This window comes from Colletotrichum costaricense (assembly GCF_030867565.1).
Source record: "Colletotrichum costaricense strain IMI 309622 chromosome Unknown Scaffold_21.1, whole genome shotgun sequence".
NCBI classification, from domain to species: domain Eukaryota; kingdom Fungi; phylum Ascomycota; class Sordariomycetes; order Glomerellales; family Glomerellaceae; genus Colletotrichum; species Colletotrichum costaricense.
In genome coordinates this window covers 377,733-396,666 of record NW_026848250.1, presented here as the reverse complement: position 1 = coordinate 396,666, position 18,934 = coordinate 377,733, and the positions used below count along the sequence as shown (strand labels likewise).

Sequence of the window (18,934 nt, the reverse complement as noted above, 5' to 3'; positions counted from 1 at the left end):
TTACCATCACAACGCACGGCTCACAATGTCATCCAACACAGAAAATCTCGATTCATGGCAAGTTCATGACGAATCATTTCGAGAAATTATTGGTTCAAGCCCATCGCTGGATCTCTTGTTGCAAATCGACTCTTATCCCTTCGCTCACGAAGCCGGCGTCTTCATACCCTCAAACGATGAACTGTTCATCACCAGCAACCAGTTCACCGATACAGATGGCTCTAGAAAAGTCCAGATTTCCAAAATATCGTTGCCCACCGGTGGGAAAATTGTAAAACATGGAGAGATCTCATGTCCGGAAATCGCGATGGGCAATGGCGGCGTCAACTACGGTGATGACATTCTCTTCTGTGCCCAAGGCTCGATGACACAACCTAGCGGTCTGTTCAAGATGTCAAGGACACCTCCGTATGCGACCGAGCCAGTCATCACTTCTTTCCATTCTCGGCCCTTCAACTCTGTGAACGATGTTGTCGTCAGCAAAGATGGAAGCATATGGTTCACTGATCCGCCATATGGCCATGAGCAAGGTTATCGCCCTCCTGCGACACTGCCTAGCCAGGTCTACCGCTTTGATCCGGCGACGTCTTCTATCCGGGCTATGGCGGATGGTTTCGGCAGGCCAAATGGAATTTGTTTCTCGCCTGACGAAAGAACTGTCTACGTAACAGACACGGATCTTGTTCACGGTGATGGTACGATAGACGGCAATCGGGCTTCGACAATGTGAGTTATTCGATTCAGATTTGTTTCAAAAGTGGTGCCACTCTCAGCTCGTGTACTAACAACACAGATACGCTTTTGACGTAGAACATCGCCACGGACAACCCGTGTTGCTGAACAAGAGACTGTTCGCATTCGCCGACGTCGGTATACCAGACGGAATCAAGTGCGATACGAACGGAAATGTCTACAGCGGATGCGGGGATGGCGTGAACGTTTGGTCCCCAGGCGGTGTCCTACTCGGTCGTATTCTCGTCGACGGTGGCGCCGCCAACTTTTGCTTCGGACGCGGGGGCGAGCTCTTCATACTCAACGAGCATCGTCTCTGGAGAGCACAGTTGAGCAAGTCGGTCAAGGGTGCGCTTCTTGAGATCTGAGATCCTTGACGGGATCTGGCACGGTGCTTTGGTGTGAGCTGCTGTGGCTGCATCGCGGTCAGTCACCTCAAAATGGGAGACGCATCGGGAACGACGCCTGTGGCGTGCATCGTGGCACACTTCTGTTATGTGGAAGTCCACCAAACGCGGGTTAGCTGCTCCATGCATGAGTGTTGATATTGAATGCTAGTGCCAAGCCAAGTCTGCGAAACAAACACTTTTGCCATTCTGTCACGCACTCGGTCTGATTGTGCTTTACCCATCGGATCTCATCAGGTGACATGCCGTTCCTGTGCTACCCTGGAAAGATGTGATGAACTACCCCATGAGGCCAGTCAGAATTTCTAAATTGGATAGAATTTTGCACATTCGACTTTGATCGATGCCGATTGGTGAGATGCACCAGCACTATCCCGTTAACGAACGACGTCTCTTCCCATTTCATCAGCAAAGGGACTCGCATCTTTCATCAAAACGCAAGATATCGGAACTTGTCCGCAAGCTCTCAAACCCCAAGGGTCGCTGTCAATCCCGCAACTATCCGCCGCTCCAACCCCTCTCTATCTTGGCTCTTTTTATCGCCTGGCGTCGCATCCTACCGCGGCGAATGACCAACTGCCGTTGGTTCAGACACCGGTCGATAGCGCAAGTACAGGGGCGCTGATCCTCGCGAACGCATGCACCCCGCAGGCCACGTCTGGCAGGTCGGGTTATTTTGGAGAGAGGGGAGCTCCGAGCCGGGAGAGCATGCGGGGGTGATACCGGATAAGTCTGGCAATGGGACGATCGACCCCCTTCTGTTAGACGGCGTGATAGCGCAACGTTGATCTGGGAGAATGCAACGTTGTTGGATGGACAATGCAGTGCAGCCCGGTTGGGGCGAGGAGATACCTAGCTGCGCGCACCTCGTTCCGTTTGGAGATATGTTTCCCCCATGGTGGACGAACCTATCTTCTCGCCCAATAACTGGGCCGAGACCCGACTCCCCCGCCTTCCGCCCGCCACACAACTCTAAGTTGGACGATAATTGCAGAGGTATATAGCCTCGGTAACTTCCCCGGAGAAAATCATGAGAGATGGTTACTTGTTTCCAAGCGTCTTCTTCGTCTTTCGACAAGTAAGTCTTCCAACGGACCCGGCAGCACACGGCGTCGATTCCTCGGGTAACAATGTCCGGAAAGGTGGAGACCGTCGGAGAGGAGCCGACCCCGGCCCGGGAGGAGGATATCGAGAAGATCCCCGCACGGGTGGACAACCCGGAGCAAAAGATCTCGGACCAGATATCCCACGAGAAGCTTGAGGAGCTGGCACCCAATGGAGAAGGAGAGTACATCTTGGAGAAGATTAATGAGATGACGGAGGAAGATGCCCTCGAAATCATTGAAGAATCAGTCGAGTTCTTCAAGGACGACTGGAACTTCCCCTCCGATATGCGAGAAAGAATGAAGAAGCTGCTCGAGGGACCAAAACAGTACGGTGAACACTACGATCGGGACTTGAGAATTGACGCCGTCATGATCCGCTTCTCCTCACCCTACCCTGGGGTTCGCGCCGTGGCCGAGATTTTGGACGACCAGAGTGTGCCCATTGAGACGTTTCGCGCATACTTCCTGGGTATAGGCTGGGCAATCATCGGAACTTTTATCTCGACATTCTTCAACTCAAGGTTCCCCGCCATCAGTGAGTATCACATCTCATATGTCTCCCTCGAAATCTTTTACTAAAGCCGAGTTTGTGTAGGCTTAAGTGGTCAGGTTATCCAGATCCTGCTCTTCCCATGCGCCAAGGTCCTCGAATTTGTTTTACCTGACTGGGGCATCACCGTACGAGGTACGCGGCACTCTCTGAATCCAGGACCGTGGAATTTCAAGGAGCAAATGTTTGCTACCATCACGTACAACATTGCCATCTACACCACCAATAGTTACGGCATGATCCTGGTGCAGAAGTCACCAGTCTACTACGGTCTCGACTTCGTCAACTTTGGGTACCAGCTGATGCTCACCCTCTTTGTGCAACTCATGGGTATGGGATTCGCCGGATACCTACGACGGTTCAGTGTGTACCCCGTTAAGGCTCTCTGGCCGACGATCCTGCCGACAATCGCCATGAACAGAGCGCTCACCAGGCCGGAGCCGAGAGAGAACATCAACGGGTGGACAATCTCGCGGTATAAGTTCTTCTACGTCGTGACCATCTGCATGTTCTTCTACTACTGGTTCCCAGGCTACATCTTCACGGCTTTGGCGACGTTCAACTGGATGACCTGGATCTCGCCCCAGAACGTGACCCTAGCAATCATCACAGGATCCTCGCTGGGCCTTGGCTTATTCAACCCCATCACCACGTTTGACTGGAACGTGGCGACCTCCTCGTATGCTGCTTTGGCACAGCCATTCTTCGCGACGTGTACAATGTACATCGGTGCCATCCTGGGCGGGGTCATCATCATTGGTATCTACTACACCAACATGTACAACACGGCATACCTCCCAATCAACTCCTCATCTGCGTTCGCCAATGACGGCACGCCGTATGTGGTCCAGAATGTGGTCTTCAACAACCAACTCAACGAGACTGCTTATCAAGAATACTCTCCTCCGTTCTACTCAGCTGGCTATCTCCTCACCGTCGGAGCCAACTACTGCTTCTATCCAATTTACTTCTTGTACATCATGGGGTTCGTACTACAACATGCTCGCCGCTATACTCAAGAACTAACATGGATTACAGAAACCAATGGAAGACAATCTCCCAAGCATACATCGACTTCTACAAAGGCCTCCGCCACGGAAAGGGCAACTACGAGGGCGCAATGGACATCCACAGCCGACTCCTCGCAAAGTACCCCGAGGTCCCAGACTGGTGGTTCCTCATCATCCTCGTCGCCGCCATCGTCGTCTCCGTCATCTTCCTCAACATCTACCCGCTCGGCACCCCCGTCTGGATCGTCTTCCTCATGATCGCCATCAATCTCGTCTTCGCCGTGCCCCTCTCCTTCCTCTCCGCCACGACGGGCACCAACCTCGGCCTCGGCGCTCTCATCCAGGTCATCACGGGCTACCTCCTCCCCGGCAACACCAACGCCTTCCTCTTCTCCCAGACTCTGGGGTCTTGGGCGCTCGCGGGCTATGGCGACAATTACGTTCAGGATCAGAAGATGGCGCATTATGCCAAGATTGCACCCCGCGCGGTGTTCCGGAGCCAGATTGGGACGATCATCATTACTTGCTTCGTAGCTGTAGCTACGCAGAACTTCATCTTGGAGAATGTCAAGGGGCTGTGTACCCCGACGCAGCCTAGTCGATTCACATGCGCCAACGATGGTGCTCCTCTCTACACGAACAGCTTGATGTGGGGTCTTCTTGGCTCAGAGCGCATGTTTGTGTCTTTCTATCCGATCCTCAAATGTGAGTTCAAGTTTGCAGGAGCACAGTGATGATATTGGATTATATGTGCTGACCGCTGAATAGGGTGCTTCCTCTTTGGAACGCTCATTGCCATTGTTTTCCTGGTCGGTCAAGGCTACGGTCCCAAGTATCTCCCAGGCGTCAGAGAAAAGCTACGACTCAAGCTGAGCCCAAAGACGTTTGCTCGTCTGGACAAGACTCTCTTCCCCTTTGTGGCCTCCTTGCTGTGGCTGAACCCGGTCCTTGTCATTCAGGGCATCCAACATTGGGCACCGTCAAACTTGTCGTACAAAACACCTGGCTTCATTCTCGGATACATCTTCATGTACTGGCTTCCTAGGCATCGTCTGGCCTGGTGGGAAAAGTACAACTACGTCCTGTCAGCTGCCTTGACTGCCGGAGTTGCCGTTTCAGCGCTGGTCATGTTTTTCGCCGTTGGATATAACCCAATCGCCTTCAAATGGTGGGGGAATACGGTGAGCGGTGCAGGAGTCGATGGATCTCAGATTGGAATTCTCCCCATTCCCGAGAGAGGGTACTTTGGGCCCGAGAAGGGTAGCTTCCCGACATAGGTACAACCTCTTGACTCTAGATTCGAGCAGGAATGGGGGCGAAACGGTCACTATCCCTCAACATGATCAAAGAGAACTAAGCGGGATACCCGAGCAGCAAGAGGTGGGGCCGAACCCCGGCGCGGGGCCGTTGTCACGGGGCTCAATGCAGTTCGGCCGCCAATGTTTGACATTGATGGGCCCCTTAATTTTGCCAATGTGCCAAATATCATGCCGCGACTATTCACTCATCTTGACTCAATTGCAACTTGAATGGAACCAGTTGTCAGAAACTCTGACGAGACATAACCATGACGCTTTTCGTGCTATGTAACTGTGTTAAAGTATGGACATGAAAGTTGACCCCTAAAACAGGTCGAAACATCAATGAAGTGTTTGGTCCCAATCCCAATGAGAACGCCGTTTCTATCCGCAGCAACGCTGCATGCAATACATGTTCCAGCCTGACATCCCCAACTTTATAATACGCTACGCGCACAGTCTTTACTGCTGGTCGAAGAGGTAGACATTCTGCTCGAGCTGGCGGAGGTTGAGCTGCAACTAGTTAGTCCTAATTCTTCCCAATTTGACTTCACTGGACTTACGAAGCTGGTGCTGATGTTGTGAACATCAGTCGCACCCATCTGGGCTCCATCACGGACAATCTCAGTCTTCATGATGTTGATGGCCTTGGTGACACCCGGGAGACCGTAGCAGTTGGCGTACATGAAGGGACGTCCCATACCGACCGCCTTGACGCCGAGAGCAAGAAGCTTCAAAACGTCGTTACCGTAGCGGACACCGCTGTCGGCAATGACATCGACCTTCTGGAAGACTTCGGGGGCGTTGCGGTAGATCTCGTAGGCGATCTCGAGAGGGCCGGGGGTGTGATCAAGCTGACGGCCGCCGTGGTTAGAGATGTAAATAGCCTTGGCGCCCTTCTCAATAGCAAGGAGGGCCTCCTCGGCGGTGGTGATGCCCTTCAGGATAATGGGCAGGGAGGTCTGGTTCTTCATCTGGTCGTAGATGTCCCAGGTCAGAGCAGAGGAGACGGAGTTGGCGTTGGTGGTGTCGTAGCGGGCAGCACGGTGACGAACGGAGTCGCCGGGAGCGTCAATAGTCCAGACGATGGCCTTGGCACCGGTGCGTTCGGCACGGCGGATGTTCTCCCACGTAACGGAGAGATTGGCGTTGGTGTAAATCTGCTGGAAGATGACCTGGGGTCCGTTGAGGGTACCGTTCACCTTGCCGGTGGCGATCTCCTCGATGGACTTGGAAGCGTACATGGACGGGATGTACAGGATGTTCTCGTTCCCGGCGGCGCGGACGAGATTCAGCTCGGCGTCCGGGTCTCCGTAGACGGCGCGGGCGGCGGGCGCGATGAAGAGCGGGGCGCTGAAGTTGTAGCCGAGGATGGTGGTGGCCATGGTCTCGTTGAGCTTGGTGACGTCGCTCAGGTGCTTGGAGCGGAGCTGCACCTTTTGCCAGACGTCGAGGTTGTGGCGGTAGCTGTACTCGCCGGCAGTGCCGGTGCGGTAGAAGGAGTACTTTTGGTTGTCGAGGTGCTGGCGGGCCGCCCAATCGAAGTCGGGAATGGCGCGAATATCCTTAAGAAGGGGGAGGGATCCCTTGGTATAGTTTGTGCTGTCGAGGTAGGTCTCGAAGCCGGTGTCGACCTCGTTGATCCAGGGCTCGCCGGCCATGGCTACAGCCAGGAGCTGCGTGGCGATGAGGAAGGACTTCATCTTGTGCGGTGTGTAATGAACGTGAAGAAAGAGTGAATGGATGGAAGTGACGATTCTTGCCAAGCAGCGTAAAGATTCTCCTCAAAAAAGCATGGCGATCCCAAAGAACTTATACGTCTGCCCTTCCGCTCGATTTCCGCCAGCAAACACCCCCCCCCCCCCACCCCTTGATCACGATGATCTCCATCCTACTTGCACCACTGACCTTGTCGGGGCATTCTATACCCGGCGGCCTCAGGGTTGGGCCGCATGGGCTTCAGAAACCAAACGCCACTGGTTCATCTCATGTCTTGGGAAAATAAACATGTTGGGTCTTGATCCGAGTCAACCGCCAAGTTGGAAACTAGGGCCTCCCTTGATGCACGAGTCGAGACGAGACGAGGAAAGCTCTCCTACTGGTTGGACACGATCTAATCTAATCAATTCGACGGATCCCAACTTTCTGGATTCCTTGGCTGAGGCACCCCTTCTCCGTGGGGGGCCATCGTCAGTCATCCTGACTAATTGTGGGTGTTCTGGGTCCCAAGGGCAACCGAGCCTCACGAGAAGGTCTCGAGTTGCCTAAACGGGATGGTTTTGGCGATACTTTTGACCCTCTCATGGATACCCTATCCACCATCGTCGGATCACCGGCGCATCAACCTCTACTTTAAGAGGAGTCAGCTCATAGCGACAGAGTCCTCCGCGAGGCGGTCTGCTAAGGACCATTCTATCTAGGAGACGGGAGGAGTACTGTGCTAAGGGGAGAGTCTCTATCATAGAAAACCAGAATTCCTCACAGATAGCCAAGATTGCGCACGTCGAGACCTGTCAAGAGACCTGCCCGAGAAAGCAGGTTGATCGCAGCCGGATCCGGTCCTCCGAGGTCTTGGCTCGGACCAAGACTCCATGTCCAGCGGGTGCGAATATCGACGACATTGTTCGCTTGCATGCGCCTGTCGGTTATGTTTCTTCTTTGGCACTGGCTTGGTTCATGCGCGTTTTCTGACCCAATGTAACGGAAACTCCGCCATTGTGGATATGCTTCTGGTATGTTTTGTCGGACTTTTTGCGCATAGTTTGGACGAACAGGAAAACGAGAGAGCCCTGGTCCCGAGTCCTAAAGAGATGAAATTAGGTTCTCGGCTCTAGGAGAAGAAGTGGGCCGCTGTCGAAATAGAGTGAAGGATCTCTTGTCGATTCGAAGCTTGGCGCGGATGCAGATTGCTTCCCTGCTAAATCTCTGGGTCGGGCTTAATGGTTTGAGTTATTATTCTCCGGGGGGTTTAACGGGTCTTTAGGAGAAAATCCGCCCTCGTCATTGGGGCTCCGGAGTCCTCCAGCTCCGCGTGAAGTTCATAAACTTTTGCCTCAGGAAATTTGTGGGCTTCCCCGGTGATTCCATAGCCCAAGTATGGAGTCTCGCGCGCGGTTGTTCTTCGCACCAAACCCCAGCAAAGAAATCAAACTTTCTTATGATGGAGGTGATGTGCGAGTTTTGTGTAGTGTTGGAAATGCAAATCTTCCTCAATGACAATCACAAAAAGAAAAAGAGAGAAAATTTGACAGAGCGTCGAGAACTGACAGCTTCGTTTTCGATATTGAAGAATGTTAAGAAGAGCATCATCACGTAATATCCGCTGCCTCTGACGTAGAGCTAAACGAACAACCACCTCGAGTAAGATAGCCAAGCACAAAATGGAACACTGATGGGAATGGTTTCTGATACGCTCATTGCGGCTCTACAATATTCAAATCCATGAAAGATCCACGTGCTTTCTATGGGCGTTGACTATGGATTTGATGACCAATTAAGATGAGGCTCTCTTAGTCTGAACGATACAGTCGCATTGAGATGGGTCCAGCAACAATGACAATATGCGCTCACCCGACCCGACTCCCGACGCGACTCACGCGAGGGATGACAAACCCCCACGCCCAGATCGACAAGAATCCGTGCTCATCCTCGCAGCCATCTTCAAGGTCTCATAGGGCTTGGGTCCGTGACGCTTGGAGACGGTCTGAGACCACAACGTATTTCTTACCCCTCGAGGTCTCTAAAGCTTGGACACATCTTGGGCAGCACGGGGCTCGGAAAGGAAGTTGAGTATGGATAATTACTCAGCCTGGCTATCGAACATGTTGAGCCGCAATCATGTAAAAGGCATGCTGTTCAGGGCCATTGACGCAATACTAAATCTGGTCCCTTTTATGGCATTCAAGCAAAGGGGTAAATTGAAGATTCTCCAAGTACAACACAAAAGATTGCCAGGCTCAGTCAAGATCCCATACAGCACTGACTGATCAAAGCTCATAATATCTTCTATTCTTAAAATGCTAAGTGGTTACAGTAGCACAATTTGCAATGACTTTCTTTATATGCTTTCCTTCGACATCATGGCCATTCATCATCACATTCATTTAGCAGACTAGTATCATTGTCAGCAAATTTTCCCCTTCTCCAAAGCATAATCCCGGGGTCTCAACTTACTTCCAATGACACCGTTTACGGGGATATCAATCGACGTCGTATAGCTCGCAGCGTCGCTCAAAAGGTAAACGTATGCGCCACCGAGCTCCTGGACCTCGGCCAAACGTGGCATACCGCCGTAGTACTTGAGTTGCTGCTCCCAGTCCGGCTGCTGCGGCACCCAGTAGGTCATGGCCGTGTTGACGAGACCGGGCGAGACGCTGTTAACGCGGATGCCGTACTTTGCCCACTCCATGGCGAGCGTGTGCGCCATATTGCGGACGCCAGCCTTCGAGGCGCCGTATGGTGCCGATGGGACGCGCTGCGCGTAAGTCAGTCAGTGTGTGCTCGTTTGCTTCTGCCTCAACGGAATCAAGAGTTGTAGCATACCTTGTTGGGGCGGTAAGAAGCCATGGAGGCCGTAAACACCACTGAGCCCTTGATGTTCAGCTTGATGAAAGCTCTTGCCGCCGCTCTGGCGGTGTAAAAGGCACCAAACAACTAATCATTCCATCGTCAGCACACACATCTCATTCCTTTCATAAATGTACCTCCTCAAACATACGTTGACACCAAACAACGACTCAATCTCCTCCTTTGTGAAATCAAGCGCGGCCTTGTGGTTCGTCCGGCCAGCGTTGCAGACGACACCGTGGATCGCGCCGGCCTCCTCGACAATCTTGTCAATGGCGGCGGTGATGCTCGCCTCGTCGGTGACGTTTGCTGAGATCGAGAAGAGGCGGCCGGGGAACTGCTTCGACGCCGCGGCGAACTCGTCACCGGGCTCCGCGAGGTCGATGGAGTAGACCTTTGCTGCGTTGTTGAGGAGGCAGCATTCTGCGACGCCGAGGCCGATGCCGCGGTTTGCGCCGGTTACTAGGGAGGGTGGTTATGAGTAAAATGGCCAAGTCGGTCTTTTGTTGTTGCAAAGGAGGCTTGATGATGATGGCTTACCTGCGATAACTTTTCCGGAGAGTGTCAAGATGGGTTGGACGTTGACGGCCTTGGGGTCAACGGCTGCTGCTCCCGTCTCGACTGCTGAAGGTGCCATGGTGAATGCTTCAAAGTTATCGGCTTCAAGTTGAACTCTTGGAATAATACAACAAGGAGGGCGCGAGTTGACTTTTGTTGGTATCTGTCTCGGTCGATGCTACACGCAAATTCAACAGTGACATATCAAACCCCAGGGGTTCATCTGCCTTAAAAGCTAAAAGCTACATCATATATGGTTTCCCGCATCTCCGAACACGCTCTGCCGAGTTCCACATCTCCCAATTCCCCGTGCATGTGTGTACCATGGCATTCGTCACATTGCAGCGAAGTCTGAGATTTCTGTTTAGCTACAGTCACAGTCCAGTCATTGTCATCCCTCGAGACGACTGAGAATCGTCTCATCCCCAATCTCGTTCAATTTGTATTCTCCACAATCGCGGGGAAATCTGGAGCTATTGCCCTCGAGACGAGGAGCCTAGGATGCGGGATGCGGGGGAATCTCCACCATCGAGCGCCCAGTCGCGATGGACATCCCTCCGGCTGTAAGAGAGGCTTTCTTTTTCTGGTCTCGGGACAGCGAGTCGCGCGTACAATAACCCAATTGCGCTAGTTCTCGGTATGCTTCCGTGTCAGAAGGGACCCTCGAGTCGGCCGAAATGCCAAGTTCATAGACACGAATCAATTCTTGAGCTGGTGACAATTGCTAGCTCGACTTTTGGATCCCTGAGCTAAAAGAGCTACCCCTGCTTGCCATCTGCGGTCAGGGTCTCTGGATATGTATTAAGAAGTCGACGTGAGGATTTGCTTGCTTTCTTTCAATCAACTAAACCCGTCACTCTCTTGTCATTCTCATACCTAGATACCCCAGAGACAAGGAGATCAAAAACCACAAAATGAACGCCAACTTGCTTAGATCTCGCCTGTTGCCGGCGGTGCAGGCCGCGCTGCCCAAGCAGCAAGTCCGAAGCGTCACAACTCGCTCGGTGCAATGGGAGCTCAACACGGGCGCAAAGATCCCCGCCATTGGCTTCGGAACGTTCCAAGACGCCGATGCGCAGGAGGAAGCCGTGAAGACGGCGCTGAAAGTCGGATTCCGTCACATTGATACCGCGAGAGTGTAAGTATCCCCGTCCATCCTAGCTTGATCACCAACCAGACAAAATTGAAGCTAAGTTTCTGTGTCCCACAGTTACGACACTGAAATCCAAGTCGGCAAGGGCATCAAAGCCAGCGGCGTCCCGCGCGAGGAAATCTTCCTGGGCACCAAGCTGTGGTGCAACTCGCACCACCCAGACGACGTCGAGGCCGCCCTCGACGCCTCCCTCAAGGACCTCGACACCCCCTACGTGGACCTGTTCCTGATGCACTACCCTTGCACGTTCCAGCGGGGCGAGGACCGCTTCCCCAAGGGCGCGGATGGCAAGATGATTATGGGCAAGACGACGTTTGTCGATACCTGGAAGGCGATGGAGGCGCTGCTCAAGACGGGCAAGACCAAAGCCATTGGCGTCAGCAACTTTAGCAAAGACGAGGTGCAGACACTTATTGACAAGGGATCAGTGGTACGTTTTACTCAGTCTCAAGAGAAGAAGAGAAGAGGATGAGAATAGGGGCATAAGAGTGTGAGCTGACTACAACGAAACCCAGGTTCCCGCCGTCCACCAGATGGAACTCCACCCCTACCTCCAACAAAAGTCCTTCGTCGACTGGCAACGCGCAAACGGCATCCACATGACGCACTTCTCGCCCCTCGGCAACCAAAACTCGTTCTACCGGGAGGTCTCGTGGTCCAAGGAGGCCTCGCACATGGCCCGCGTCATCGACCACCCGACGCTCGCTGAGATCGCGAAGAAGCACGGCAAGACCCCCGTGCAGGTCGCCCTCGCGTGGGGCGTCAACAGCGGACGGTCCGTGATCCCCAAGAGCGTCATCGAGTGGCAGATTAAGGAGAACCTCGAGTCGGATTTCCTGCTGGACGGGGAGGACATGGACAAGATTGCCAAGATGGATCTGAAGGCGAGATTTAATGTGCCGTCTGAGGAGTACAGGTGGCAGTTGTACAAGGGGCTGGATGGAGTTGAATACTGATTAGTATCACCGGCGAGTTCAAACATGCACGTAGTTACTCCATAGTTGGCGGTTAGATCCTGGACTCTGGAAGAGTATTGTAAATTCAAAAATGGGTAGGGCCTCTAGATTTAACTGATGAAGCCCCTGTTTCTGGATTTGTGTCAAGCTAAAGGCTTCATGTTCATCGGAGACTGTAAGCGCGATTTGATGTTGTCTTGATGTTTGCCAGATCAAGGCCTAGTGGTTCTGAATAATGATATATCTTATCCCTGGTTACTCAAGCACAAAGTGATTCATTGAGAGGAGAGCAGGAAGCCTCCAGGACAGTCAAAGATTGTAATTTTGAAAGTGTGCTGTACCAGTGACTGCGCTTAGTTTTCAAGTCTCGCAACATGGCAAACCTTGGATCCAAACTTCACTCTCACATTGTTCACCCTCCTGAGGGTATGACGAGAGAAGGTAAATCACCGTCAAGCTAGGTCACTGATAAGTTGTGATTTGCCAGATTCTCCTATTAAGAGCAGTTCAGCCATACGGCGGGTATATTGTATTTGAAGTCTTCACGTTGGTAGTACAGTCTACAGAGATTCAACCCTCCAAGTAGGGAGTCATCACGTCACATCACATCTCACGCCTCCGTCGCCCGCAGGAAATACCGCAAAACCCCCTGCACAGCACCAACAACAACCCGCGGCCTCTTCCACCACAAGAACACGGCCCCGACAACGAGCGGACTGCACACCAGCGCCTCAAAAGTCTTCATCAGCACCTGGCCCTGGTGGTCGCTCTTGGCCACGACCTCAGAGTATCGCTCGTTGCCGAAGCTGACACGCGAGTACTTGGTCTGCCATCCCAGCCCAGGAGCGTACACCGACATTTTCTCCTCCAGCCACTTGCGCAGGCGGTAGCGCGGCGAGAGCACCGAGGCGCGCATCTCGACGTAGTTTTGCAGCGCCAGGTCGTTGATGGAGTGCGCGTCGGGCACGCGGTTCGCCGTGTACTCGGCCAGCGCCGCGCCGCGGTGGTAGGCGACGGCCGCGTAGGTGTCCGCGGCGTCTGCTCGGCTTCCTGACGGGTCGTTGGCTTGGGCCTCCGCCAGCCGGCGGTGCTTGTCGAGGATGGAGAAGAGGATGCGGACGTCTTCCAGGCCCGCGTTCATGCCCTGACCGTAGAAGGGGACCATTGCGTGCGCGGCGTCGCCGACGAGGACGGCGGAGGCGTCGTAGTGGTGGGGGCTGCACTTGATGCTGATCAGGGGCAGGTGGGGGTTCCGCTTGAAGGACTCGATGAGGTCTTCGGCTGGAATTAGGTCTGTTACACCCGGGAAGTGCTTGTCGAAGAAGGCTGGTAGACTTGACGGGTCTTGTTCAAGAGCCTCTGTTTGGTTGTTAGGGAGGAATAGCGTGCAGGTAAAGGAGCCGTCCTGGTATCTTGTCAGTCGGGTGTACAGAAGCATATTCGAGAGATACTCACATCACTGGGTATGGCGATGAACATAAACTCCTTGCCAGGCCAGATGTGCAGATGGTTTGGTGAGATTCTGAATTGCGGCTTGCTGTCCAGCGAGGAAGCTTTGGCAGGCTTGATCTGGAACTCGCACCAAAGGGTGTCGATGTACTCTTGCTTGTAGTTCATCTGAGCAAACTTCATCAGGTGATATCTGACGGCGGAGTGCGCGCCATCGGCGCCAATCATAAAGTCGAAGTCAATTTCAATCTCTTTGGCGCGGCCGGTAGCCGACCCGGACGTCATGTCCTCGAACCAAGCCTTGCACTTCTTGAAGTCTGCGCCAGTGAGCTTGTGGCTGAAGAAGAACTTGACGTTCGGCATCTCTTCGAGGATGTCGAGCATGCGCTTGTTCAAGCCGGCGCGGTCCACAGCATAGATGGCCTTGCATAACGATCAGCGTCAGGTTGATATGGCTGGCATCCGGGATAAGACCGGGCTCAGTTGACTCACTCTACCGTGGACATCATAGTCCTGCGAAGCCTCGTACAGGTCACCTTTCGGGGTCCTGCCGTGGATCATGCGTCCTCGCATAGGAATGGTGGCGCCAAAGACATGTTCCAGTAACTTTGGTTGGCCAGCATTGCGCATGGCGTTGATGCCGCGCTCGGAAAGCGCCAAGTTGATGGAACGGGTGAAGTTTAAGAGAGTTGTTGTGGGGTCTCTGAGGTCTACATGGTTGTGACTGTTAGTCTGTATTCAAACTCATATCAACTAGTAGTAGATAGTTGTGTTGTTATGTTGTTGCTGGCGATTGATAATGGCGTCAATCCACAGAGTTGCCGAGATCAGGATCCCCAGATAAGGCAGAGAGAGAAGCAAACAAACACGACCTTATCTGCATCGCATCCACCAACGGGACATCACATCATGGCAAACAAGACTATTGAATGCGGCAATTGGTGGGGCAGACGAGGGGCAGGATCCATGATCTTCAACGGCGCGCTGAGCCGGGCGGGAACAAGAGACTTTGCCAAACGGAAAAAGAAAAGCGACATGCAAACTTACCGGCTCTCAACTCGTAGATCTCAACCTCGTACCCGCGCTGTGCTGCATAGAGCGCAGCCAAAGAGCCGACGGGGCCGGCGCCGACCACGACGACCTTTTGGGTCTTAGCCATGTTTGTTTGGATGATAAGTTTACTGGTTTATTTGTGTCTTTTCTCGCCAGCTTCAAGACATGTGAAAGGGAATTTGGAGAAAGGTTCGCATGTAATGGTGGCGTGAGAGAGAGAACTTGAATTCAGAGAACCCGCATGATGATTCGACCCTTGGGCGGGTCAAGCCGGCCGGATGAGAGGATTGAAGGGGAACAGGCGTCAACGACTTTTTTCTTAACTAAGGTCAAGGTTCTCTGTGTTTCCAACCCCCCGATGCCTTGAGCATAGAGCGCAGAGCGGCGCAAGTCGGATTCGGTCGCTGCTCGGTGGTGTTCGGCTCGCGGGTATTCCCCGGAAGCTCCGACAAGGGAAGCTCCGCTCAGAAACTTTTTCTCTATTTCAGGTTTCTTGCAAGTCGTTTACCTTACCTAAGGTGCCTTAAGTCAAGGTGGGATGAAGTCCCTGGACCCTGGCCGTGGCGCATCTGGATGGGAGTGGCTTAGGTACATTGGAAATCGATCGCTTCTATGTCTTATCCTTATCGATAAAATGTTGAGGCCCTTTATCGATAGCCACTGTTATCAGCCCCGAGATTGAACCGCAGGTGGGAAAAAAGTACTTACCTACAGTTGCCCTGTGCAGCAGATTGCAGAGCAGCGTGGTGGCTGCGGGGAGCCACGCACAAGCGCCTATCACAGAGCGTGGGACGGATACGGGCTTGGAAATATTTCTTTCGTCAGGTCACTTTTTGTTCGTTCGTAGCCGAATCGTCAAATTTAGGGCGTGTGTTTGAGAAACTGCGCCGCCGCCTCGTCTGTCCGAACCCTGCTCCAATTCCAGGGTCCACGCTCTTTCACTCCTCCACTCGTCGATCATCGTCGAGCAATCTTTGGCCTCTTCTTTTTTCGAGTCACTAGGGAATACCTTCCGTGCTCGAACTTACCTAGTCGCATATCTCCTTGTTGTACCCCTCCACTACCGCCCACCATGACTGAACCTCCCGCGAAGAAGATGTGCCTCGGCGTCGACTGCCCCAACGAGGCTGGCACCCTCCAGTGCCCGACATGCTTGAAGCTCGGAATCAAGGGCAGCTTCTTCTGCTCGCAGGACTGCTTCAAGAAGAACTGGGTATATTTCGCTATTGCCACTGACCTCATATTACAAACCATTCCCGCTGACCTCCAATCGCAGGGAAACCACAAGTCCATGCACAAGTCTGAACAGAGTATACTTCACCATGTCCTCCCGCCAAAGGTCGTCTCTAAACCAGATCCAGAGACAGGTGTATTCAACCCCTTCCCGACGTACCCCTTCACCGGACCCCTCCGACCCGTCTACCCTCTGTCCGAACGCCGTACCGTCCCCAAGCACATCCCCCACCCCGACTGGTGGAAAGATGGTATCCCCAAGTACCCGAGAAGCATCCTGAACAGGAACAAGGTCGACATACTGGACGCCAAGGGAATCGCCGGCATGCGCAAGGTCTGCCGCCTGGCGCGTGAGGTTCTCGACATTGCCGCCGCCGCCGTCAAGCCCGGCATCACGACAGACTACATTGACGAGATTGTCCACAAGGCCTGCATAGAGCGCAACGTAGGTCTCACTCTGGGTGCATATGGTGCGCGTCGGGCAGGAGAAGGAGGAGCAAAGGAGCTAACCAGACCAAACCGCAGGCCTACCCGTCGCCCTTGAACTACAACCACTTCCCCAAGTCCGTATGCACATCCCTCAACGAGGTCATCTGCCACGGTATCCCCGACCAGCGCGTGCTCCTGGACGGCGACATCCTCAACATCGACGTCACCCTCTTCTTCGAGGGCTACCACGGCGACCTCAACGAGACGTACTACGTCGGCGACCGCGCCAAGGTCGACCCGGACGCGGTCCGCGTCGTGGAAGCTTCCCGCGACTGCCTCGACGCCGCCATCGCCGCCGTCAAGCCCGGCACGCTCATCCGCGAGTTTGGCAACATTATCGAAAAGATTGCAAAGGAGAGGAACTGCAGCGTCATCCGCACGTACTGTGGCCACGGCATCAACTCGCTGTTCCACTGCCCGCCCAACGTCCCCCACTACGCCAAGAACAAGACGGTGGGAGAGTGCAAGCCCGGCATGACGTTCACTATCGAGCCCATGATTGCGCTGGGCAAGTACCGCGATGTCACTTGGCCCGACAACTGGACGAGCACGACGATTGATGGCAAGAAGACTGCGCAATTTGGTGAGTGATGTGTTTGTTTTGCGCATGTTCTCCACGATGCTGTGGAAGGCCATTAAGAAGAAGAACGGAACGGCAGCTAACAGGAACGAACAGAGCACACTCTTCTTGTGACTGAGGACGGAGTTGAGGTCCTCACAGCTAGAACGGCCACGTCGCCTGGCGGCAAGGTGCCGATGCCTGGAACGAATGGCGAAGAGAAGGAGACCACCGCATAATTGTCAACATTGGCATGGGACACGGGGCATGAGCGAGCACGGTGTAGAAGTGTGAGAGGCGTTGAGTGAGAATTCAAGAGGGCGCAATACGTGGCGAGCGGACGCTGGGATGAGAGCATGATATGTGAGCAGGCATTGCTCTGGCATACACGGTGTTTAGGAGGTGATGCTATAACAAAGTGCCATGAAAACAAAAGCAATCGGCGCGATGGGGGCAAGGGGCGTCGAATATCAAAAACATCAAAAGTTGAGTATGCTGAGAGGACGCCACGTGAGTGTGCCACAGCCGTCTGCCACCACAAGAGGCGCATGGTCGGTCCGAGAGTACCCTGTCCCATGCGACTGGAGACGACAGCTGTCATGGGCAAAGGGTTGTGCTGGGGACATGCTGAATCGCCGTCATGATGAGGTCTACTGTGTATGTATTTCTCGACCCCGCGATCATCAAATGCCCGGCATCGGTTCTGTTCAGTACAATCCGTAAGCAGTACAGTACTTGCGCAAACCAGCAAGTCGTGGAAAGCTCGCATTATGTCTTGCAGAGGCAGGTATTCACGTGATAGCAATGCTTGGATTCTGGAATTGCCCTTTACTGAGAGACAGGCGAGATAGAGGGGGGATTGAGGTTGAACCTGGCTCTTCCCAGCCACCTAGTGGAGATGTTGCGATGGCTTTCCACCCCGCCGCCGCTTTCGCACTTTGCCCGGCGGACAAGCCTCACCGAACAGTGCAAGAGGGGTCGCGCAGGTAGGTAATTGGACAACTGGCGGTGGGCAAGATGGATGATAATACAGGATCTGGAATTTCTTCATAGCCCAGAGCTCTCCTAAGCCGTATAGAGAGATAGAATTTGCGTATTGAGCGCAAAATGATAAACAAGCTTGCCTTACTTATTGTGCTGGCTTGGAGATGCCAATGGAAGCGGTACGTACTGTTTATTGCTGACGCAGCTGGCAGAAGCTCAGAGGCTCAGATGGGTGGAAAGTGGAGTAGCGCTAAGCCCGTCAGGGTTTTCCGGGGGCCTATCTGAGCCCTTTCTCCCAGCACTGAACAGCAGCACGGACTGATTGAGGTGGGCTGGGCTGGGCTGGCGGGGAGAGAGGGGAGCCCTGGAGGGACCAGTCCCCCGTGGCCCACGGCGCTGTTGGAGACCTGAACAAAGATACCTAATCAGTGCCCGCGGGTGAAAGAATCGCACAGCAAGGCGTGGAGCAGCGAGCTTCTTTCATCATCAGAGGTTTCCCAAGCCCCGTAACCCACCCTCCCGATTTTCCACGACTCGACTAGTGGCTCCCTGTCGCTCGCTACGCAACCCAACGCTACCCCGACGGGCCAAACCAAAGAACCATCGAACCAACGGAAACTCTCTTCACCACTTCACCTCGCTCTTCCAACTTTGTCTCTCTCAACCCACGTGCTGGACATCCTCCACCTCTTTTCAACCGCACAACTTCTCACCTCATAGCTGCCTGACCAAGAGACACGTCTGCTTGCCACCTAGACACGCAGCCAAACCCTGCCATCCATCCATCTACCTACAGATACCGTCGCCGCATACGCAGACACAGAGACAGAG

General features: G+C 53.7%; 7 protein-coding genes across 7 annotated transcripts; 4 read left to right on the top strand and 3 right to left on the bottom strand.

Moving 5' to 3' along the window:
- Positions 1-25: 25 nt before the first annotated feature.
- CCOS01_14636 (SMP-30/Gluconolaconase/LRE-like region) lies at positions 26-1,100 on the top strand (the record flags this gene model as incomplete). Its single annotated transcript, XM_060462779.1, has 2 exons — positions 26-726; positions 794-1,100. 2 exons carry the CDS (start codon positions 26-28, stop codon positions 1,098-1,100), a joined length of 1,008 nt encoding a protein of 335 aa, XP_060306610.1.
- A 1,169-nt stretch (positions 1,101-2,269) lies between these two features.
- CCOS01_14635 (OPT family small oligopeptide transporter) lies at positions 2,270-5,082 on the top strand (the record flags this gene model as incomplete). Its single annotated transcript, XM_060462778.1, has 4 exons — positions 2,270-2,780; positions 2,841-3,780; positions 3,834-4,510; positions 4,574-5,082. The coding sequence occupies 4 exons, from the start codon at positions 2,270-2,272 to the stop codon at positions 5,080-5,082; spliced, it is 2,637 nt and encodes an 878-aa protein (XP_060306609.1).
- A 483-nt stretch (positions 5,083-5,565) lies between these two features.
- Positions 5,566-6,806, bottom strand: CCOS01_14634 (peroxisomal (S)-2-hydroxy-acid oxidase; the record flags this gene model as incomplete). Its single annotated transcript, XM_060462777.1, has 2 exons — positions 5,566-5,616; positions 5,667-6,806. The coding sequence occupies 2 exons, from the start codon at positions 6,804-6,806 to the stop codon at positions 5,566-5,568; spliced, it is 1,191 nt and encodes a 396-aa protein (XP_060306608.1).
- Positions 6,807-9,206: 2,400 nt separating this feature from the next.
- Positions 9,207-10,306, bottom strand: CCOS01_14633 (uncharacterized protein; the record flags this gene model as incomplete). Its single annotated transcript, XM_060462776.1, has 5 exons — positions 9,207-9,214; positions 9,277-9,577; positions 9,646-9,756; positions 9,821-10,131; positions 10,210-10,306. 5 exons carry the CDS (start codon positions 10,304-10,306, stop codon positions 9,207-9,209), a joined length of 828 nt encoding a protein of 275 aa, XP_060306607.1.
- Positions 10,307-11,141: 835 nt separating this feature from the next.
- Positions 11,142-12,336, top strand: CCOS01_14632 (aldehyde reductase; the record flags this gene model as incomplete). Its single annotated transcript, XM_060462775.1, has 3 exons — positions 11,142-11,365; positions 11,438-11,810; positions 11,896-12,336. 3 exons carry the CDS (start codon positions 11,142-11,144, stop codon positions 12,334-12,336), a joined length of 1,038 nt encoding a protein of 345 aa, XP_060306606.1.
- Positions 12,337-12,946: 610 nt separating this feature from the next.
- Positions 12,947-14,944, bottom strand: CCOS01_14631 (kynurenine 3-monooxygenase; the record flags this gene model as incomplete). Its single annotated transcript, XM_060462774.1, has 4 exons — positions 12,947-13,741; positions 13,792-14,208; positions 14,278-14,495; positions 14,833-14,944. The coding sequence occupies 4 exons, from the start codon at positions 14,942-14,944 to the stop codon at positions 12,947-12,949; spliced, it is 1,542 nt and encodes a 513-aa protein (XP_060306605.1).
- A 966-nt stretch (positions 14,945-15,910) lies between these two features.
- CCOS01_14630 (methionine aminopeptidase) lies at positions 15,911-17,358 on the top strand (the record flags this gene model as incomplete). The annotated part of the gene is made up of 3 exons (XM_060462773.1): positions 15,911-16,516; positions 16,597-17,143; positions 17,237-17,358. The coding sequence occupies 3 exons, from the start codon at positions 15,911-15,913 to the stop codon at positions 17,356-17,358; spliced, it is 1,275 nt and encodes a 424-aa protein (XP_060306604.1).
- Positions 17,359-18,934: the final 1,576 nt, after the last annotated feature.